We start from the raw sequence: 24,146 nt of genomic DNA on the forward strand, positions 1-24,146 counted from the left end.
ACAAACTACTTGGGAAATAGAATTCAGCGGAAAATGTCACACCAAATAATGCTATTTTTATAAAAAAAAAATACCAACAAAACCCAGGACAACTGAAAGTCATTTTGCAGGTCATTACATTCTAAAAGAGAAACTGTCATTTAGCAAAAAGATTTGCAGTGACAATTTGAAGCAGATGATTTATTCATTCCAGAAGCATGAAAGGCAAGCAGAGATCTAGTTCAGAATGCAAAACAGGAATGTTAAGAGTCGAGTTCAGGGAAGAGAATTTTCATAGACTAACCAGCTGAATGAGATTGCCGGGCATGATCCCTTTGACAATCCAAGGAAAGGAGTTCTTGGCTTGCAAATATTCCAGGGATGAAATGACCCAGGGCTGATAGAAGGACATGTGCAGTAATGGATCTGAAAATATGGCAAATTCAGTTGTTATGCAAAGGTCACTACAAAGGGGAAAAGGAAGGGATCACATATTTTAATAGATTCAGACCCATATATGCCAGTGGGAGTGGGGGCAGCAGGGTGCAAACGATTAAATGTGCATCAGGGTATCACATTTATTTATTTATTTAGCGCATGGCAAGGATATCTTAAAGACTTGTCTTCAATCTCAGGATGCAAGGATTTGGGATGCAACACCACAGTTTATTTATTTTGACTGGATACTTATTCCAGATCACAATATTCCCAGATTCCAAATGATATTTGTAGACACTGAATAATTTAGCACATACTGGATTTTACCATAGCAGCACCAGATAAGAGACTGCAGATTTTTTTTAAGGTTTCAGGAGGAGTCACCAGTTTATTGCACTTATAAATTCCCATTGTACCATAGGAGAAGGGGTCTTCCTATACTTCATGCAAAATATCTTATTTGCTCATTTAGAGCTCATATCAGGGGTGAAATGCTCCCGGTTTGGACCAGATCGCCTGATCCGGTAGCAATGGGTGAGTCAGAGAACCGGTAGCAAAAATCCCTGCCCCCCCCCATGCCCAGCTGAGCCACACAATCATCAGCGGCTTTTTTTTTTTTAATTTTTAAAAGCATTTTTTCTACAACTTCTTCGGCCAAAAAAATGCTTTTAAAAGTTTTTTTAAAAAAGGCTCTAATGATCACGCAGCTCAGCTGGGCATGGGCAGAGGCTTTTAAAAGCATTTTTTTTACAACCTCTTTGGTCGAAGAGGTTGTAGAAAAAATGGTTTTAAAAGTAAAAAAAAAAAAGTTGGCCACGCCCACCCAGTCACATTAAACGCCCCCACCAAGCCACACCCACAGAACCGGTAGTAACAAATTTTACATTTCACCACTGGCTCATATACTATATACTAAAACTAGAAGAAGAAAAACATATATATATATATATATATATATATATATATATATATATATATATATATATATATATATATATACATATATATATATATATATATATATATATGTTTTTCTTCTTCTAGTTTTTCTTCTATATATATATATATGCCATAGTTGTTTTTTTCTTAGAAGTTGCATCAATTATTAAAAACAGATTATGTGGATTGCAAAAGAATTATTTTGATTTTTTTTTTTTTTAGCTCTCATTGCATGCGTTTCTTATGGTAGAATTTGAGTAGAATCCTGGATTCACAGGATACTGATTCCTGGGCTTTTTCAGGCAGCCAATGATTTTCACCTAAATGAAAGTTCTTTCATACTTCAATGAAACTTAACCTTATGGGCTTGTTGGCATGTGTAGCAAAATTAAGGAGAGAGAACACAGATAAAGTCCTGAAATGGTAAAATGAATGGTATCATTTCAAATTCAAGTGAAGGTGTCATTTTAAATGTAAATTTAAGATATTTTATATGAATTTTATTAATTAATTAATTTTATTAAAAGTTAAAATGAACTAATGCAGAAGAAGGGAAGGGAAGGGAAGAAAGAAAGAAGTATAGAAAGATAGGATGAAAAGAAACAGAAAGAAGAAGCTTCCAATTTCTTCTGCAGCAGCTATAAGTATGATTACAAAGTTATCTCTTACTCTTTGGTTACAAAAAGAAGCAGTTTTCTATTATCCATTTTTTCTAATCATCAAAACCACAAGTCATAAATGCATTTTTTCTGTTTCATACAAAAAGGAGTTTCTATACATGTAGTACATCTTTTCTATAATCAAATAAATTAATTTAGCCATCTTTGCAAGTTCCATCATCTTCACCAACTATTCCTCTATTGGGAATAGGGTTGAATCTTTCCATTTTTGAACATATAATAATATCGCTGCAGTTGTCATATAAAAAGCAAAGTTTCATGACTTTTTTCTTAGTTTCCTTTCTATTAGTCCCAAAAGAAAAGCCTCTGGTTTCAATTGTACTTTAGTTTTTAAAATCGTCTGAATCAATCAATATTTGTGTGTGTGTGTGTGTGTGTGTGTGTGTGTGTGTGTGTGTGTATGGTATATTTCTATCCAAATTTGTTTGGCTTTTTACACATCAGCCAAACATGATAAAATGTCCATGTTATTAATATTTCCAGAAGAAATTCAAAATACCTTTATACATTCTAAACCAGTTTTCCTGTGACAAATAATTTCTCTTAAATGATGCAATCAAACTTCTATTTAAGGTTAGAACATAATATAAATTTCATTCCTTTCAGCCACACATTTTCCTATTGGTTCCCATTGATATTAATTTATTTTATGGTTTGTAGTCCATTTCTCTAGGCAGAAAGCATTTTCAAAGCACTTTCTTACTAATCTGGATAAATAAATCACCTACTCTCACTTTGTCTGGACTGAGCTCAGTTTATTGACTTTCACAGATTATTACGATGCATTACCATCAACAGGAACTGATTAGAAAATAGGCTTCCACAGTTGAATTCAGTAAAAAAGAAAAGAGCAAGCATGTGATATTGGTAACACACTGAGTACTTTCATTCAAATATTAAGTAGTATGGAGGAATATAACAAAGTTCTTTGACACCCAAAATAATACATTCCAAAAGTTTAGCCAATAATTCCTGACTACTAAATTATTAATCATCCAAGGCAGGGGTGCTATTCAGCAGGTTCTGTCAGGTTCTGGAGAACCCGTAGCGGAATTTTTAGCGGAGAACCGGCAGCTACCACGTCTGGCTGGCCTTAGAGTGGGGAGGGCATGGGGATTTTGCAGTATGCTTCCCCTGGAGTGGGGTGGGAATGGAGATTTTGCAGTAACCTTCCCTGCCACGCCCACCAAGCCACAGCTACAGAACCGGTAGTAAAAAAAATTGAATTCCACCACTGATCCAAGGAGCAATGGAACTAAGGCAAGACAATACTTAATGATCAAAAGTCACTAAGTCTCCGTGTCACCATATAATTCTTCTCTGCAAACATCATTCCACATAATAACCAGCAAGTTATTTACTTTCAAAACCAGGAACAGTTTCAACCAAGATGGAAGTTTCCTTTGGAGGAAGAGTTACCTTGATAATCATTCAGAATCACCACCCTTGATCCATAGGATGGAAGTGGCAAATTCCATTCTACCACACCTTCAGCTGCAAGTGTGGACTACTCTGTTTCCATGTCCTGTTGTAGCCATCTTTCACAACACTATCTTTCACCCTTGAATGTCTAATCTATGTTCAGATTTCTACTTCCCAGACATACATAAGAAGGCCTGCATCAGAAGTGGCATTCAACCAGTTCTGGCAGGTTCTAGAGAACCGGTAACGGAAATTTTGAGTAGTTCGGAGAACTGGTAAATACCTCTGGTTGGCCCCGCCCCTATCTATTCGCTGCCTTCCAAGTCCCAGATGATCAGAGTCCCAGCTGATCAGCTGGGTCTTCTTTTGTTGCCCTGCACAGGAGAACAGGGCTGGAAAGCAGGTTAGTAGGGTGGGGAGGGAATGGGGATTTTATAGTACCCTTCCCCTGGAGTGGGGTGGAAATGGGGATTTTACAGTATCTTTCCCCTGCCACGCCCACCAAGCCATGCCACACCCACAAAGTAACGCCCACAGAACCGGTAGTAAAAAAAAATTGAACACCATCACTGGCCTGTATCCACTGAATAGCTGTTTAATATTCAGGTACCGTCATCTGGTTACTTTTAACTGAGCATGTCAAAATAAGAACCTAGATATTGATTACTATAATGAGCTGGACTCGGGCAGCTGCAGAACTTGTAACAGAAAATTATGGGAATGACAACATGCAATATACATGCTCACATATTTTTACATTGTTAAGGAATGAATGAGCCAGCAGGCTTCCAAAGAACAGATGAGCATTAAAAATGGAATGAGTATGTCTCATAAATGACTCATGGGCAGCAAAATGGTATTCAAGTATTAGCTTAAAATAAGCACGATCAAGATATTTTCCATTCTCCAACTCCTCGGACAAAGGTAGTACTGAGGATTTATCTGCAGTGATGGACTTCTATCAAGTCTGTAGCTAACCGAAACAGTTTTGGTGGACACACAAAAAAGTCATAAAATATAGCTCACTTGCTGAAGATAATTTAAAACAAAACCCCCCAAAAAAATCAGATACGGAGTTGAACTCTATTTTTAGGATGATCTATAATTTAGGGTTTTTCCCAAAGGACTGGTTCCACTAGCAGCGCTTCAAAAATTGTCTCTTTAATAAATCTTTTCTTAATAAGAAAAGGCATGGCGGAAAAACACAAGAGGATTGTAAACAGAAGTGAGCGTCATCTGGGACCCTTGTAAAATAACATGAACGAGGCAGAATGATTGCATATTAAAAGAATAGCTGGAAGCACCCAATCTACTCTTCATTAAATGTACATACCATCATTTCACTGATTTGCTATTGCTTGCTAACTCTTCCAGCTGTGAACAAGTTCTTTGTTGAAAATCAGGCTGTTTGTTCCATTTCTGGCATTGGCGCTGATTTAGTCCATAAAAACAAAGGGTATAGCTGGTAAACTTCATCGCCCCAAACCATGAACACTGCGGTTCTCTAAGCCTTGAAATCTCTAAGAAAGGTTAGCATGCACACTAAACCCGGTTTACAGAATTCTTTGGACCAATCAGATGAGTTTAAAACCTTTCTAATTGTCATCCAAATAGCCTTAGTTATGAACCTTATCAAAAACACTTAGATAACTCAACAGCAGAACAATCCTGATCTGTTCCTTGAGGAGCTGTAGGCTGCTATAAAGCTTCTATATAATGTTAACTCCAGAATCTCAAATATCAGTCCCTGGAAAACAAGGAAGTTATTGTCACTGTGACCATATTGTGGATTCCTATGGGCCTAGCGATTAAGATGCTGGACTCATCAACCAAAAGTCTGGCAGTTCAAGTCCCAAGCACTGTGCAACAGGGTGAGCACCTGTCCTTGCCCCAGTTCCTGTCTACCTAGCAGTCTGAAAGCAAGTAAATGATAAGTAGATAAACAGGTACCACTTTGGTGGGAAGCAGAGGTGGTATTCAGCAGGTTCTGATCAGTTCTGGAGAACCGGTAGCAGAAATTTTGAGTAGTTTGGAGAATCGGTAAATACCACCTTTGACTGGCCCCGCCCCCATCTATTCTCTGCCTCCGGAGTCCCAGCTGATCGGGAGGAAATGGGGATTTTGCAGTAACCTTCCCCTGGAATGGGGTGGGAATGGAGATTTTACAGTATCCTTCCCCTGCCATGTCCACCAAGCCACACCCACCATGCCATGCCGCGCCCACCAAGCCACACCCACAGAACCAGTAGTAAAAAAAATTCAAATCCCACTACTGGTGGGAAGTAAGTATTTCCTGCGCTTTGGCATATAGTCATGCCAGTCACATGACCTACAAAATGTCTTAAGACAACACTGGCTCCCTCGGCTAAGAAATGGAGATGAGCAACACCTCCTAGAGTCAGACATGACTAGACAGAGGAAAACCTTTAACTTTTTATAGGCATCTTAGTGATCACTGTGATATCCATCATTAAACCACACATTTTCTTTGGCTTCATGTATCACTGGTTCTTTTCAGTTTAAATTCATGTGGTGATCATTGGTCAGGAGGTCATCATGATTGGCAAGAAATTGCAGCCATACACAGGTTACATGTTTGAAGTTCAGGTTATCTGTCGGTCTTCTTTTGCATCATAGATTGTTAAATCACTTTCTCATCACCCTGAAGGTAGTTAAAAGCTGATGAAGTATATTTTATAGCCCAAAAGGTTGGAAGGACATAAAAACATATTAGCTGTCAGTTAGTGGAGCAGACTACCACATGAAGTGGTGAGTTCTCGTTTGCTGGAGATCTTTAAAGAGAAGCTGGATGGTCACCAATCAATCAATACTGTAGTGGGATCCAGAATTGATTGGGTGGAACATACAATCGTAGACATCTCTTCAAATCTATCATTCTATCATTCTACGGTTCTACAAAAACGGAAGGCAGTTGTTGACAAGTTGATGTCATCGAACCAACCCAAAAAAACAAAGAACCTATGTGACATAAGGAAAAACTGTGGAAAATTCCATTTTTTTTTTCTCTCAATATGGGAAGTGGCTCTAAACATAATGCTTTAGATAGGGCTTGTATCCTTTCTCTCTGACCTTTGAAAAGGGAGAGCAAGCATAGCTTTGCATGGAAACACTTGCTAGAAGGAAGATGCCATTTACAGCTGAAAAGCTGAGCATTTGAGAACTGCTAGTCCAGCTAAGGAAGCCCTGGGTACACATTGCAATTCCTTGGAGACTTTATTGCCAGAGACAGTGTAATTAACTAGGAATGACTTTGGAAAGAACGGACAATTACCATTTTATCTGTCTCTCTCTCTCCTTCCCTTCCAGACTCTGCCAGGGTTGTCAGACAGAGCCTTTGTTTGGTGGCGAATTGCTTTGAGTCGCTTTATCCCTGTGTATAAGTAAACAATGGCAACAATGCCTGGCACTTCTGTGGCACTGGGCACTGTTGAAATACTGTCCAAATTTCCCTTTAATAAATTTTCCCTGTCTCAGGCTTGGAGACTGACAAAAGTATATTTGGTTTTGGGCTTGTTCAGTTTTATGCAACCAACCTCATTTTGTTTATCTTTTCTATCCACAGTAATACCACTTATTATTATGGGGTGCCTGTCAAAGCTGCAGATGTCTCCCCAAACAACTCCGATTATTTCAAATGTCATCAGTTTGGAGTGAAGGTCTTCAAATAATCAAGATTATTCCAAACTTCAAAACTTACACCCTTTGCTGAATCAAGAAGGGATAGGCAAGAAGAAATGAGATTTCTTTTTTTAAAAAAAGCAGATTAAATTGAATAATTATTATGGTTAGCCTGTAGCTAAATGCTAATTTCTCAGCTTCGGTATTGTTCATCTGTAAAGCAGAACTATCAGTTGAATCTGACTAAATCTTTGGTCAAATATCTTGGCCAGTTTTATAAAACGTTAGAATTCTTTCTTTGTCATCCATATACCATGACTCAAACATGGCATTTGACTTTGCTCTCAGAGCCAGCCCCTACTTCAGATCTGGTTTGGTATGCATCCATTTATATTCTAATATAACAACAATAACAACAGATCCAATACACATAAGGCCTATTTGTTGCTGATCTAAAGCACTGCATTACAGAACTTATATTTTTAAGAATTCGTGCAATATTATACTTGTTTTATTTCTAATTAATTTCTCTATATGGAATAGGGTTATTATGGTTGAAAGGTTACATTAGCCATCCATCCTATGATTGTTGCCAATTTACCATTTGTAAAGTTTGATGCCAAAGCCATATATTCAGTTAGTTTGTGTAGGATCTTTTACATTATATAAAGGGGAGATGGGTGCATCCCTTCCATTCTATGCTTCAGTATGATTTATTGTACTCATAATAGAAATAACTTCCCCAACTTTTATATTATCTACAGGCATGGTATATATATGTTTTCAACCTTCTTATCCACATAAGAAACTGTATTAAGGCCAGATTTATTTGACTTGCAGTATTTTAAACCAGCCGGAATAACTTTTGCGCCATTTTGATGGCTTCAACTGTTAGATTTAATATAGAAGCACCATTTGAAAAATTCAATATAAATTACATTCTGGCCAATATAACTTTTCAAATTTCAAAGTTATGAACAGGAAAAGTAAAAATAGTTCTAACTATTAATTCTGAATATATCTCAAGGTGTTACTCTAATCAGTTTAGCTGCTATATTGATCATGCATTCAGAGCTCTCTTATGCGAATAAAATACAGTAACAACATTTTATTTTTGCTTTTGATAGCCTTTTAACATTTTCCCCCTTATTACTGTTCATCAAGCTCTCTAATCTAATTGAGCAATGTCTTTAAAAGTATGAATAAAAGCCACCAAATGAGTATACGTATGCAGTTTTTTCTATCAAAATAATTCTCCCCACCCTTTTCCATTAATGATTCCATTATACTGTACACTGAGATTGTTTGGTAGAATAAATGAGGACCAACTGCAAAACAAATACATGAAGAAAGAGTAAAAGGGTCAGGAAGAAGAGGAAGACAGAAAACATTGTGGTAAAATGAAGTTGATGCATATCTCACATTGACAAATTTTAAATGAGATTTCGGCAATGAATTTTGGCCCTCCAGATACACCCGATTCATATCTTACACTATCTCTTTCCCTATTTTCTCATTCTCCTCCATTTCTGAATTTGGTTCTCATCTTCCATCCTTTTGGTTAATGTTAACTGGATGGGAGAAACCTGGTAGAAAGGTGATCATGATCTCTAACAGTGATGGTAAGCCCTGCTTGAAAATGATGCTCAAGAGAGCATTGGTGAAAACCCTTTGCATAGTCCAGTTCATCCTTAAGGAGATGCTGAAAGACTTGAAGTTTCTGGAGAAAACAAGAAGCCTTTAGAACAGGGGAGAGCCGGTAAGTGTTGAGCAGCAGAAGATGGTAGTCATAAGTGGTCTGAAACAGTGACATCTAAGTAAGAGCATAAACTGAGTTATAAGTGAACTCAGCCATTCACCAGGCCAATTATTTTGATGACAGCTTATGTAGTAATAAAGCTATTGTTTTAAGATTTCAAATTCTCTATCTGACTATGGATGATGGGGACAAGATACATAGAAGAGTGCACCCAACTGCTAAAATAAATTCCAAAAATATGCCACACATATGGGACTCTCTTACAAATGAGAGATTGGCTCATTTGTAGTTCTGAAAAAACCTGCTGAATGAATAGGCCAACTGCTTTGGGGATGGGGGAGAGGCCACGAAAGAGAATGAAAAGAGATCCACTATCATCAGAACAGCATCCAAACCTCTGAGACATGATAGACCAATTATACAGTCCAAGGAGGTGTTTCCCAAAGCTGTTATAAAAAGTGGATGCAATGTGACATCCAGACAGTTAGCTGATCAAGTGCATGTTATGGCAACAAGCGTAGCAAAGAAGAAACGAAGAGTATAATATCTGTTCCACAAAAGTGACGGATAAGAAGATGGATGTTTCTAAAATACTCCATGCCCAGCTGATCAGGCCAATTGTCAGAGAAGAAAGGTCAAAGTTTTCTATGAGCAAAATGAAGTATGAAAGAGGGTTGAGAGGTATGTTCTTTTTTACCTTGTGTCAAAGGTAACCCTTGCCATGGAGGCATTTAAGAAAAAACAAAAAACAGTGCATGAACTATAAAGGGACACGGTGAGAGCAAGAACAACTTGCAAGAATTGACCTGGTGTACACTAGCTGTAGCTATAGTTCAGTGATGGTATTCAGCCAGTTCTATCTGGTTTGGGCGAACTGGTAGCGGCGGTTGCTAGAGGCTCCGCCCACCCGCCCGGATGTCATCATATCCTGTTTTTGATGCTCTGCACATGCGCGGAATGCTCTGCGCATGTGTGGAAGGCTCTGTGCATGCGTGGAAGGATCTGCGCATGCACGGAAGGATCTGCGCATGCACGGAAGGCTCTGTGCATGCATGTATGGCTCTGCGCATGTGTGGAAGGCTCTGCTCATGCGCGGAAGGCTCTGCGCATGTGTGGAAGGATCTGCGCATGCACGGAAGGATCTGCGCATGCACGGAAGGCTCTGCGCATGCATGTAAGGCTCTGTGCATGCATGTATGGCTCTGCGCATGTGTGGAAGGCTCTGCGCATGCGCGGAAGGCTCTGTGCATGTGTGGAAGGCTCTGTGCATGCATGGAAGGCTCTGCGCATGCATGGAAGGCTCTGCGCATGCGCGGAAGGCTCTGTGCATGCATGGAAGGCTCTGTGCATGCGTGGAAGGCTCTGCGCATGCACGGAAGGCTCTGCGCATGCACGTATGGCTCTGCACATGCACAGAAGGTGGTGTGCATGCACGGAAGGATCTGTGCATGCACGGAAGGATCTGTGCATGCACGGAAGGATCTGCGCATGCGTGGAAGGCTCTGTGCATGTGTGGAAGGTTCTGCGCATGCACGGAGGTTGAGTGTGTGAGCAAAGTGAGCACACGTGCGCGCGCACTCACATTTGTGAACCAGTAGCAAAGGTAAATGAATACCACCCCTGATATAATTCCTTTCCTTTTATTTCCTGCTTTCAAATTCTTTTGCCCACCAATTTTTCATCCTTTTTTGTGTTTTGCAAACTTTTGCTGACCCCCCCCCCCACCCAAAGGAATGATGGATTCTGTATGATCACTCTGGCATTCTTATTTCAGATAAAAACATTTCATGATTTATATTCAGTAGCATACCAATGTGGCATAAGGATGCTACACTCAACTGGTTTAAAGAGAAGTGTAATGTTGGCAACATTACAAAAGCTCATATGGAAAAACTGCTCTTGTTTGGAAAATATGCAATTGTCATGTTTTATAAATTGCATTAGATGCATTTCAATTTGGAAGTATGTTTCTAAAGACATGCTGTTTTAAACAGCGATGTCAGAAGAGTCTAGACATATTCCATCAAGGCATCTGTTGTCAACACTTTGTTTCCCATCCTGATCGTAACAATAAATGTGGGTCTTTAAAATGCCATAAGAGTGTTGCTGCCTGCAGATGAGAGCAATAAAAGAGAATTTACAAAATAGAATTGTAAAAACGAAGGACAAAAGAGAGATGCTAGAGAGAGAGAATGGATGCTTCCCCTCACTTCTCTTCCTGAGCCTACCCGTTGCTTACTTCACCTCCCTCCAGAGGGGCTCCCAGTTGAATGAGTATGGCCGTAAACTGGAAAAAAAGGGGCCTAACCAGGCCATTAAAAGGTAACAGTTCCCCTTGCACATATGTGCTAGTCGTTCCCGACTCTAGGGGGTGGTGCTCATCTCCGAAGAGCCAGCACTGTCCAAAGACGTCTCCGTGGGTCATGTGGCCGGCATGACTAAACGCCAAAGGTGCACGGAACGCTGTTACCTTCCCACCAAAGGTGGTCACCATTTTTCTACTTGCATTTTTTACGTGCTTTCGAACTGCTAGGTTGGCAGAAGCTGGGACAAGTAACAGGAGCTCACCTCATTACGCAGCACTAGGGATTCAAACCGCTGAACTGCCAACCTTTCGATCAACAAGCTCGGCATCTTAGCCACTGGGCCACCGCGTCCCCTAACCGGGCCATTGGACACAGTTTATGCAAGCCAGACAACACTGAATTGTCAAGTGGTTATTTTGAAAAAGATTTTAACTTTGGTTAAACATTGGGAAAACTGTGAGCTTGAAGATGGCATGTTGTTGTAACTATATCCTGAAGGTCTTAACAGGCACTGATGCAGTATTGTAGAGATGTGGGGGGTGGGGGGAGGAATGAATGTTCAGGTTTGTTTTTCCTTCTTCTTTTGGGCAGGGGAATACTTTAATGTACCATTTTGTGTTTGCATGCCACTCAGAGATACGAGATGGGCAGCCATATATGAGATGGGCAGCTAAATAAATAAATGTTGAATTCATTCAACTTAAAGAATCAAGAAATTTTAGTGATGCTATTTGCTGACCGAAATTCTGATGGGGAAATCTGGAAGTTTTCCAAAGAATGTATGCAACCCTTTGGCTGCTAGTTCCTTATTCATCAACCTAGTTGATCCATCACCTAGTTTCTTGATCAGCTTGTTTTAATTAAGAGCTAATTGATAAGGGAGAACAGATCATTTGGTGATTTCATTCTTGATTTGCATATGCTTATATGAACTGCCTCCATCAAAAGCAATCATTGTGCCTTATGACACAGTGTGAATATCATTTTTATAGCTGTTGATCAGTGATGTCATTATTGTTTTAGATGAATCTTTACCAGAAGAAGAAAGACAGAAGAACTACAGAGCAATCAAGGATTTTCACTTGGCTGAAGTCTCAGCCTTGACCAAAAAAAGTCAGACAGAATAAATTCTTTCCATCTTTTCAGTTTCCACAATGATATTCACACTGCTTCATAATGGACAATTATTTTTGGATCGAGACACTTCATACAAGTATTTGCAAATATCCAGATTACTAGTCCAAAGTCACCCAACCTAGCATATTCTAATTTTGGTGGGGTGCAGGTAAAGAGAGCAAAGTATTTCTTATTCTCAACTCTGTATGCTGTTTTGTAATGTGGATTCTAAAAAAATCCATGTAGAGAATTTTTAATCTATTTGTCTTTTACCAATATTGCTACCCAATGAGTCTGGCTTAATTTTCCACAAATGATGCTTGGGCTTTTCTAGAATGCTAGAATTGGATTGGACAGCCATATGCATGAACTTCTGTATCAGATAGTCCAGATAACACTGATGTAATTCTAATTTTTTAAAATTCTAAAATAAAATGCTGTACAATTTAGTAGTTTTTATGTCTCACACAGAGGAAAGGATGATTCTCTTTCACATTAGTCTTTTAAACCTGTATGAATATTTTTTAAAAAAAAAAATCTTGGCCACAGTCCAAGCAGGAAATAAAAGGAGGAATGCTAACATGCCAGTGAAATGTAGGCTGCAACCCAACACATATTTATATAAGAATAAATCCCACTCAGCATATGTTTGAATAAATCTTCCAAAGAGTGTAATGTTAAACATTGGTTAGAAGCTAAAACATGCATTTGTCTGAGTAAGCCCATTGCTCTTAATAGGATCATTCTAAAACAGATGCCCACTGATTTAATTAGAACTTAAACTTAAAAAAAAAAAAATCATACCCAACTTCTGGCAAATGTTAAAACAACTTAAAACTTGTTTCAAAAAAAAAATGAGTAGAGTAATCATATCACAAGTATTTATTTTATGCTTGAGTTTCTATTGCAGTTGGTTACTTATTTTCAACAAATGGTTGCATAACTATCATGGCCTTCTCCGTGATGGCTCCCTCTCTCTGGAACATCATTCCCCCAGAGATTAGTGGGGATTAGTTCCCACTCTAATACTCTTCCAGAAGGCATTGAAGACCTGGTTCTGCCAGCGGGCCTGGGGAACCCAGAGCGGGATGGAGCCCATTAAATGGCTCATGTGATCTGCTGTCACCAGGGTGGGGTGTGTCTGATTTTATCATGTTTTATTATATTAATTTATTTGATTCTTTTTATTAGTTATATTGTTTTAAATGAGGTTTTATATTCTGTAAGCTGCCTTGAGTCGCCATGGGTGAATAGATGGCAATATAAATTCAATAAATGAATAAATTAAATAACTAGACAAATGAAAAACAACATTTTTATACACATAGAGAGGGAGGAATAATACATAGAGGATGGGTTCAGATAAATCTTTTTTTCACAGAGCTGCATCCCTCAGCACCATACTTAGATTTTTTTTCTGGCCAAGATGCACACTTCTCTTTTCATTTTGTAAGTTACTGAGGCTACAGAAACATCATGATGATGATGAGGAGGAGGAGGAGGAGGACGAGGAGGACGAGGAGGAGGACGAGGACGAGGAGGACGAGGAGGAGGATGCACTGACATCATTGACAAAAACAGAATTCTTCTTGGATACTCTTTGAAAGAGATGTAGAGTAAATACATTAAAATTTGTAACCAACCTGATCAGTGGTGTCCAAACACTGTGTGAGAACCTGAGCGTGAAGGCCATTAACCATATGGTCACTGGTCAAAGGCACCCCACATGGTCAAGAAGCTTCTCATACTTCCATAAATATGTAAAAGTTTGCCATGCTGTCAGTGTTTCCAAACAAATGTTGACTTTCAAATGAAACATGCTTAAGCAGTGATTTGCCATACAATAGATGGCCATCTGCTGTGCCCTGCCTGGCCAAACTGTTTTAATTAGCCTGCCCCAATTGGTGCACTTCAGATGGGTTGGGGTGGTGATTCCCAGCACTCTTAGCCAACTGTGTTGTGATTGGTGAGGGGGGGAGAGGACCGAGAATGGGGAGGGTGGTGGAATCAATCCCAGGACAGACATTATTCTTCTCTGTCCTGGACCAGGTGATTAATTTTCCCCCTGTTTCTATTTGGACTTCCTGCTGGGTCAACATTAATTAATGGAACTAACCAGCAATAAGAAATGAATGAACTCTCTATTAAATGTCCCTGTTAAATCTGTCCAATAATCACTCTGCAGTAAGCTTGTTAAATCTGTTGTTTACTTGGAGTTTTTAAATGCACTCTTAGTTTTAGACTGGTGTGAGTGTACAGATGCAAACATACAGCAAGAGAGGGAGAGAGAAGCCCGCACACTAGTAAGCAAATTGTCACTATCCAGGAATGTCTGTCATCTTGGTCCCAAAGGAAGGCACAACGGACTGCCCTTCTCTTTACAATCGAAGGTAAAGCGTAGCGCAGTTATTCGGCCCCCTTCTCTTTCCCCCTTTTTAAATTAACTTTGCCATCCCCTGCCCTGCGCGTAGCTTTGCGCGCTCCGAAGCAACTTGTTAACATTCCTTCGGACTTCCTCCAGCGCGCAGGGCTGCGGGCCGCCCGTAAGGAAGTCTCGGAAGAGAACTCCGGTTCACCTTCTCTTCGCTTGGAAAGGACAATCGATCGCGGTTCAAGAGAAGACTTCCCCAGGCAGCCTTTCAAAAGGATGAAAGGCTGCCTTTTCCAAGGATCTGCCCTGTTGATGTTTAGCCATCAACCACCAGCTCCAGCTCCAGCTCTTTCCTTCATATATGCGTTAGGAGGCGAGATCGATCTTCCATCACGATTTTCGCTCCAAATGCCGGGTCAGTGGAATTGCCAAGGCCAAGCAACGATTCTCTATTTCAGGGGAAGCCAACCCTAAATGTCTCTCTCTCTCTCGCTCCCCCTTTCTCGGCGCTCCCCGGTGCCCATTCTTCCTGCCTGCAGGAATGCGTTGGCTACAGGCTGAACATCGCCGCCTTGCAAAAACGATGGAGCTGCTTTCCTAGACCCGGTTCAGATACCGGGGAGCCCTTCTTAGCCAGTGTGGAAAATCTCGAGAATGCGGAGGGAAGGTGAGGGATTCAGTCCCTCGGTCCACACAAAGAAACAGCGGTCGGCGTGTCCTACCCCCCCCCCCCGCCTTCTTCGCTAGGGACAGGTAAAGGCTTACCTTATGAGATTCTGCAAGCCCTGTTTGCTGGAATTCCGCCTCAAGATCGCACTGGTCATGGTGAGCGAAAATGAATGCGGGGCAGGGACGGAACTCCTGCTTGCGAACCCGCCTTCTTCTCTGCCCACCCCCACCCCAGTCCCTTCCCCAGCTTTTAAGTGTCTTGTTAGTTACTGTGGACCGACTCTCTCTCTCTCTCTCTCTCTCTCTCTCTCTCTCTCTTTCTCTCTCTCTCTCTCTCTCTCTCTCTTTCTCTCTCTCTCTCTCTCCCCCTGTCTCACTCTTTTTTCCCCCCAGTTCAGGAAGTTCTGCAGCTGGTTTTCTTTTGTTTCTCTAAGCCCGCTATCCCACTCGCGCTCTAATACGCCTCCTCTTTCACCCCGACGCCCTCCTTCTCAAACTAGAAGAAACATCTAGGGAAAGAAAAGGATTTTTTAATTTTTTAATTTTTTGGAAAGCCGGCAAGAGACAAAAGAAATATTTTGCTCCCATCTGATCGTTAAAACACACTGTGAAGTCACAATTTTGTCAAAGAGGCAGAGACATATGTTTCTTCCATCCTGTCAAAATCCAAAGTTCACTTGTTAAGAATGCAAAGCTGGATCGAAGATGTATTCTCTTAAGAGAGCAGAACCAGCCTGCATCTAAAGATCAGGGGTGAAATCCAGCAGGTTCTGACAGGTTCTGGAGAACCGGTAGTGGAAATTTTGAGTAGTTCGGAGAACCGGCAAATGCTACCTCTGGCTGGCCCCAGAGTGGGGTGGGAATGGAGATTTTGCAATATCCTTCCCCCAGGAGTGGGGAGGGAATGGGAATTTTGCAGTAGTCTTCCCCTGGAGTAGAGTGGGAATGGAAATTTTGCAGTATCCTTCCCCTGCCATGCCCACCAAGCCATGCCCCCCAAGCCACACCATGTCCACCAAGCCACACCCACACAACCTGTAGTAAAAAAAATTGAATTTCACCACTGCTAAAGATGTTCTGCAGAGTTCTTCCAATGCATTGGTGTAAGCCTGTCCAACTCCGCCAGAAACTCTGAAGCTTTGGCCAAGATTGGAACTATCAGAAAACTATTCTAGCCTGACCCAAGGCAATACAACTGAAATTGGGGCTATTGGGCAGCGTTCCCTAATTTCTCCAGAGGAAGCACTTCTGTGCAGAATTTAAAGGCTCAACAGGTCCACGAATGAACACGTGTGCTTATGTAGAAAGGATGTGTTTCACATCCATGCAGCCACTGCTCCCTGTGAACTTCCAAAGTAGGTGTAGTAAAAAACAGAACAAAAACCCATTTGTAGGATTGTCCCATAGGAAACAGCTAGAGAAATCAAACAACCTTGATGTGGATGATTGAGAATCTCTATAGACATTTAGAGAAATCAAATTCTTTATTCTGAGATGGACAAAATAGCCTCATTTAAGTGATGAAAAGTTAACACAGAAGGTTTTTTTTAATGCAACCTTGCCATAGAGTTGATTTGGTGGCTATAAGAAGAATTTATCTTCACAAATATTTGCTGAGTATGTGATAAAAGGATTGACACTTCCAATTTTCAGTTTGGTAGCAGCTCACTTTATTGACTATCTGAAACTTTCCCCCAACCACCTCTCAGTCTAATAATGACAAATATATCCAACTGCATGTCAAGAAACATTTGTGTATTTAAAGAAGGCTATTGCATCAAATTTAGTAATCCATCATTTTCTGTGGTTTTGTTAACAATCCAAAAACTTGTGATTTTTAACTAATAATTTCATCAAAACAATCCAATTTTCTTGATTTGTGGGACACCATTAACCATGAACTGTGCTCAAGCAACATACTGGATCAAAATTGCCAAGTTGGCTAGTTTTGGGCTCAATATGTCAACTTATTCTTTGGATTCTAGATTTGAGTAGGGCAAAAAATCAAGCTGGGTATATTTTACAAAGGGTTAACAGTCCATTCCTCATTCCTGGAGTTAGAACTAGTATTATACTTAGTCTCAAACAGAATATTCAGATTCCTCAACAAATAACATCCAAATTTTCTTTCAGAATATAGCCTGAAGCAATTCCACTGGCTTCAAAAAATTTGCCCTGGAGTTATCCATTTAAAGGCTGAAACCAGAATGTCAAGCCATCATCAGCAAAGATGGGAATGAAATGAAACGATGGTCCAACAGTCACCATGCTCTTATTATAGACTGGTATGCAGCAGAACTCATAGCAAACTGAGGAGGGGCAGAGAGGAATGTGAAAAGCTGACTTTGATGACAAGAAAAAGCATTGAACCATGGCATAGCCATAGTAAACATGGTAAGTCTGGGGTAGAAGGTGAGGACTGAGTTCAAAAAATGATAGCACAAATTATACTAGCATCATAAGTGCTACAGCTAGGAGTGTTGAGGAGCAGGAGACTATATGTTGAAATCTGGTCAATGTAGCCTGTGGAGATTGGGGATGGGTTCACCCAACACTCTAACTCAGTGATGGTGAAACTTTTCCACATGGAGTGCCAAAAAGGGAGCACTACACGCGTGCGTAGGGCCATGACCAGGAAGAGAAACAATCCATGGGGGCATGAGCATGCTGGATAAGGGACTTCTGGGTTCCGGCGCACACATGTGCGCCAGCAAGCAAGTCTTCCAGTTACTGCTGCACATGTGCACACATTGATCAGCTGGCTGGCATGCATGCTCATGCCAGAAAATGGAAGACCAGCTCTTCCGGTTTCTAGCACTGTCAATGTAGCTTGTGGAGATTGGGGCTGTATTCACCCAACATTCTAACCCAATGATGGCGAACCTTTTCGGCACATAGTGTCGAAAAAAAAGTTTGTGCTTGCACTCATGCAGCACCAAGTACTGAAAAGGGAGCATTATGCGCGTGCACTATGGCACAGGAAGAGGAGTAGCCCAGGAGGCATGCGCATGCCAAATAAGATACTTCTGGGTTCTGCACGCCAGCAAGCAAGTCTTCCAGTTTCCAGCACTGCCACATGTGCAAGACCAGCTGATTGTCATGTGCACATGTGCACCAGAAACCCAGAAGAGGAATGGGTGACACCACTTGTGCCAGGGGATATGGCTCCGTGTGCCACTTTGGATACGCGTGCCATAGGTTCGCCATCACGGCTCTAACCCATAGTTGAACAAAACAATATAAATTCATCCAACCATGGTTTAGAATCACATAAACAAGCCAACCACATGTTAAAGGTGTGTTGTAAATGGGCTGTAGTAGTTTATCTAATTCCCACCTGAGTAAGTAGTAAAAATATAGAAATATTCCTTTCAATCACTCCCTCCAACTCTAACACCATTCCCCGCTCTCAATTTTTAGACAGTTTATGAAGCTAAATGCCCAACAGTTTTTCCCAGTGCATGCATTCCCTAAGTTTATGGAACACTTATGATCAAGGAAAAATCAATAGATGTTTGGGAAGGGAACTTTGGGATAGTGAAGACAAACCAGTGGAAACATTAAGAGGTAAAATACACATGAGCCCACTTAGCCATTATTTTCTCCTTTTCCTTTCTTTCTCACTTACAGGTAGAGCAAGACTTCCAGTTCAGATCTCTTGCTCCCTATTTCATTTCAGATTAAGCAAAGCTCTTCTGAGTGTACCCTCACCTCTCGTTGAAGTCTTCAGGAAAAAAGGAAGATTTAATACAACGTGAGATGGTCTTTCTCCTTCTAGTTCCTTCTGGAGGTGCTAGATTAAATGGTCTATAATTCTTATGGTCAGTGCAGTTTGGTGGTAAAGAGGGCTAATACACCTGCATGGGATGAGATGAGGGGAAACTCACCTAGGTAAATCAGGGCACTTAGTTGATGGCCTATACCAGTGGTGAGTTGCACCCGGTTCGCACCGGTTCTATAGAACTGATAGTAAAACCGGCGGGAGGCCCCGCCCACCGACCCTGACATCATCAAAATGCTTCTGTGTTTGCGCAGAAGAGCACGCGTGCGAGCAAAGCAAGCGCAGGCACACGGCCCGGTTGCAAACCAGTAGTAAAGGTAAGTAGAACCCACTCCTGCCCTATAGCCATGATGGAGAGAAATATTACTCCAACAGCAATAATACTGCCATAGAACCCCTCACCATGATACCGTTGAAGCAAAACTAAGTCCTAATCATACAATCTTGATAAGATTTCCTCTTATTCACTGTCAGTCTGGCAGTACCCAAGAAAAGCAGCCCTGCAATAAAGGAGGATGGTCAGAGGTCGTTCTGCATTTGGAAGAATGAGATTCTATGGGAGGACATGAATTCATCGGGAGGGTATTAATAGCAAAGTGAAAGCTTTATGTGCTCCATATAAAACACCTTGCAATCTCTAAGCTGTCCTGAGGTAAATTAAAAGTAGATGGTATTGGAACAAGATGTGACAACTAATCAGGTGAGCTTTTGTACGATGGGGGGATGGGCACTATTTTGGGATATCTTTTGTTATTTGGGATATTTTTTGTTATTTTTTTTGTAATGGGTGCTCCATCATTGCAGGCTTTTAAAAAGAGATCGGACAGCCATTTAGTATAGGGCAGGGATGGTGAAGCTTTTCGGCACCGAGTGCCCAAACTGGAACTCGCATGCATGTGTGTGCATGTGTGTGCACCGGAGCACCGGAAACCTGAAGACCAGCTGGCCAGCGCATGCATGCCTGTTTTTTGGCTATTTGGGGGGCCATTATCAGGCCATTTTTGGGGGGCGTTTTCAGGCCATTTACCGGCCAGTTTTTGGGCCAGTTTTTTGGCTGTTTTCCGGCGCTCCAGCACCTGCAAAGACCAGCTGGCTGGCGCACATATGTGCACCAGGTGACAACGCATGTGCCCACAGAGAGGGCTCTGCGTGCCATCTCTGGCATGCGTGCCATAGGTTCACCATCACAGATATAAGGACCCTTGCTTGAGCAGGAAATTGGACTAGAAGACCTCCAAGGTCCTTTCTAATTTTGTTATTTTGTTATTGTTTGTTTATTTGTTCAGATAACCAAATTATTTTGGCCCATTAGTTACCGCTGGACACCCCCCCCCCATTGATACCAGTCCTTATGGCAAAGGCAAAAAGGTTTCCTTCTTCTGTCGTTCTCTCCATCTTTGCTGTTAGAAGAAGCAAAAGACAGAAATGGTTTTGTCCTCTCTCTGTAATTGCAAAAATAAATGGGGATAGGTTTTCGGGATGGCTTATAGCAGAAACAGATGAATGTTCATTGCAGATGCCTTGTAAAATAAAGTATTTTTCAGTTGCTACAGGAAGTTTTAATGTGCTGTAAAACATGAGGAAATGGACATTGGGGAGGGGGAACTCTGCACAGTAACCCCTGCAGTAAATATACAGCCATACTAAGAAGACACCAGGGAATTATTCATCTGCTCCCCACAAAAAAAGGAAGCGTTTCAAGGTAAGGGAAACTTTCAAGGGAGGAAGTGAATCAGGCTTTGTGGTGGGAGGGAGAAAGTCTCCCAGAATGAAAGACACACCAGCCTCCATCTATTACACAATCCTTTTGCTATGTGGGGGTGGTTGCAAAATCATCAGAAAGCTAAAACATGTTTGGCAAGAAGACTAAAGTATCTAAGCGAAACTCATCACTAGCTCAGCCTTTTCTCAGAGACACCCATATGTATGGGTTCTAGTCAATGGGACAGAGTTTCCCTATGAAAATAGGGAAGGGGGATTGCCATTAGCTTTTGAAAAAAAAATTAAGAAGACATTCCCTGTTTGCTAAAATATGGAACAGAAAATATCAGCTAGAAAAAAGTCCTTCCTTCCTTCCTTCCTTCCTTCCTTCCTTCCTTCCTTCCTTCCTTCCTTTCTTTCTTTCTTTCTTTCTTTCTTTCTTTCTTTCTTTCTCTTTTTTCTTGAGGCACCTAAAACCTCATGCACTGACTTAAAACTCTTTTTTTTCTTCTTCTCTATGCATATACACTATCTTCCAAATTGCTATTTTATCATGAATGTTTTATTGTATTATATTCTGTCGTGACACCATGAGAGGTCTAACAGATTTGGTGCCATATAAGTCATTAAAGAAATAAATAGATGACACTAATCTAAATAAATAAATAAACAGTTTAAACTCCTTAACCTTACTTAGATTCAAAGTAATCCCAACAGACTGTGATGATGAATGGGATTTAGTTGGTTAGTAATACCTAAAAACATGCTTGAGGAGAAGGACAAGATAACTCCATCTCCAAAATCTTATATAGAAGTTGAATCTAATTTCAACAATGACTATGGGAAGTATCTTCCTCTATTTCATAGGCAGCAGACTGGCCTCAGGGAAGGACATAAGCAGTACAATACTATCCACATAGGACTTGCATACTTCCCATTAAAAAAAAGAATGCAATACTTTAGTACCAAAGGTACCAAGTGTATTACATTACCGCAAGCAAGAGGTTATGAAGCTTTGTTAAGTAGTCAAGAACATTCTCAAAAACTGTCTGTGGTCACTGATCAAACATGACTGAGACAATAAATTCAAGTCCTAAACAAATGAATACCTTCACAACAATGATATGACGTATGGATGGTCAATAACCAATCTATTACCCCAGGATCCAAATGGGTGCATCCTATGAGAGCCAATGTAGTAAAATAATTCTTCAGTTATAATTCTTGCATAAAGAAATGGCTACATATTAATTTTGCTTCCACCCCTGCTCAGGAATGGACTAGATAAATAGGTTGTTTGGATATATCAAATGATTTTTCTCATACTTTCCATAAAGAGCCAACATGTCAAGTGAGAATTCTATTCTATATTCCCAAATAATTAAAACCTAGTAAAAGTCATCTGGACACTTTAGAAACATGGCTGGTCCAAAGATATATCCAGATTGTTAATCTTGGTTTCAGAATGAAGGTTTCTCAATCCATGACAAGTTGCAATGTGAATCTTGGAATGCCTTATCCTGCCAATCAGCTAGAGTTAGAGAACCAGTGTTTAAAATGCTGGGCTAGAAATCAGGAAACTGATTTCTAGTCCCCTGTTAGGCATGAAAAACTGATTGAGCCCATCACTCTTTTCTCTGCCTATCTCATCTCACAGAATTATTGTTGCAGAGAAAATAGGAGAAAGAAAGAATATTGAAAGAAAGAATATTGGTACTGTATATTCACTGCCTTGAGTTGTATATGAAAAAAAGGTGGTGTAAAAATAAAAAAATACCCCTAAACCAACAGATGGTCTAATTTATGTGGACTATCCAATATATCATGGACTATCAATATATCAGTAGTTAAGTATTTAGATCACTTCCTTGGCTCCAATTGAAATAGAGGAAAGAATAAAATAATAAGATGTTTTCAATATTGTAAAAAAGTCTTTCCCCCACCCCTAAACTTCCGATTGTTTTTCCCAGTGGCATCATGTACAACTGGATGCATACCAGCTTTTCAGGATATGAGGAAAGCTCAAAAATGTTTGTATTTTTGTTAACAGCCAATATCATATGTTAATGAAGTCATATGGATTCCAAATTGCATTCATGGCTCCAAGCCATATTAATTCAAGACTGTGTAACATATTTATAAAATAAAACATGCTAGACTAACTTTGGAAAAGGTTTCTTATACATTGGAATGTCATCAACTTCATGGGTTTTCATTTTTTTGTAAAGAAACTATCACATTTCATTGTGAACCTTGAACTACTTTTCCACATCTACCATAACTTCAACATGTTGCCTCAGGGGAAAGGATTTTGAAGACTAAAAACCAATAAGTCACTACCATGCAATCCTATATGCAAGTAAGAAATGTGGAGTTCATATTTCCCCTGAAAAACATACAGTATGAACAGGGAAGTTGTAGCAAAAGCAGCTACCAACTCAGGTATTGGAAAATCTCAGTCCAGGGTTTTCTCTGGGTCTCCCACAAGTACCAGGTCTCTGTTTAGATATTTCCTTAGCTAGCCTAATGGCCCTTTTTAGTTAACATTTCTAAATTATCTTTTTGCTGGTTACTGATAAGTAGAGAAAAGCCAATGTATTTCTGAGACTGCAACATTTCATTTATCTTTAGAAATTTGATAGGTACAAAATCAAGGGTCATCTAGCACCTCTTGTTACTTTGGGTGGGGACAATGGGATTTATGCTCCAAGAAATCTGAGGAGCTCCAGGGTGAATTAAAGTCTTCACACTGTAAAGCATCAACACACTGATTCTGTCAAATTGTCAGCACAGCTCACAAAAAGCAAAAAAGGGAGAGAAGTGGATAACATAATGGAAAGAGAGAGAGATTTGATCATTTAATGGCAGTCAGGAAGCAATAAAATAATTGAGATGCTATTGGGAGTAGAGCCAGAATTTTTCTGAAATACAGAAAAATAGCTTTTATTGAGTTTCTCTTTGTCCCTTTAACAGTAGAGGGTTTTTTTTAATGTTTAACTTATCTGACTTTTCCACATCCTTTGTCTTTTCAAGGGCATTTTCTATTTATTTTATTAATCAGTTCCCTGTTTACCATTCTCTCCCTGTATCAGAAATTTCTGGCTGACTCTGTATGTTAAAATAAGTAAGTAACACACATCGCTATTATTTTGGCTGAATCTATATTTCATTATCTAGCACCATCAATAAATATGAGACCATGCCTCTAGCTCTGTTTCAGTCATGGAATGGGAAGCAAAAAAAGTTAGACGGAGAAGTTTATGAAGAAGCTTCCTATTCCAGTTCGATCACATTTATCACTAGGTGAAGAAAACAGTAGGGTTATTATAATTTATTAAAGATTGTC

The 24,146-nt window shown here is 40.2% G+C and overlaps 1 protein-coding gene and 1 long non-coding RNA gene across 9 annotated transcripts in view; one reads left to right on the forward strand and one right to left on the reverse strand.

Moving 5' to 3' along the window:
• The window catches only part of LSP1 (lymphocyte specific protein 1), a 112,862-nt gene that overhangs the window by 61,999 nt on the left and 26,717 nt on the right, over positions 1–24,146 (reverse strand). The window contains exon 1 of one of the 7 annotated variants that reach the window (XM_034416877.2): positions 15,415–15,845. The exons of 3 other annotated variants lie outside the window; for them this stretch is intronic. In XM_034416877.2, the coding sequence (XP_034272768.2) occupies positions 15,415–15,473 (59 nt within the window). In that variant the 5' untranslated portion in view covers positions 15,474–15,845. Of the gene's footprint in view, positions 1–13,921; positions 13,987–15,414; positions 15,846–24,146 lie in introns of those variants that run through there. 3 more of the 7 variants (XM_087880158.1, XM_087880163.1, XM_060687732.2) reach the window with 3 other exon arrangements.
• LOC117665225 (uncharacterized) overlaps positions 15,202–24,146 on the forward strand; it is a 30,450-nt gene continuing 21,505 nt past the window's right edge. The window contains exons 1-4 of one of the 2 annotated variants that reach the window (XR_015730259.1): positions 15,202–15,402; positions 17,452–17,712; positions 18,949–19,072; positions 20,644–20,801. This is a non-coding gene — a long non-coding RNA (uncharacterized LOC117665225). Of the gene's footprint in view, positions 15,403–17,451; positions 17,713–18,948; positions 19,073–20,643; positions 20,802–24,146 lie in introns of those variants that run through there. The other variant, XR_015730258.1, reaches the window with a different exon arrangement.

Source organism: Pantherophis guttatus, chromosome 1 (genome assembly GCF_059756535.1).
Source record: "Pantherophis guttatus breed Tessera chromosome 1, ASM5975653v1, whole genome shotgun sequence".
NCBI lineage: Eukaryota > Metazoa > Chordata > Lepidosauria > Squamata > Colubridae > Pantherophis > Pantherophis guttatus.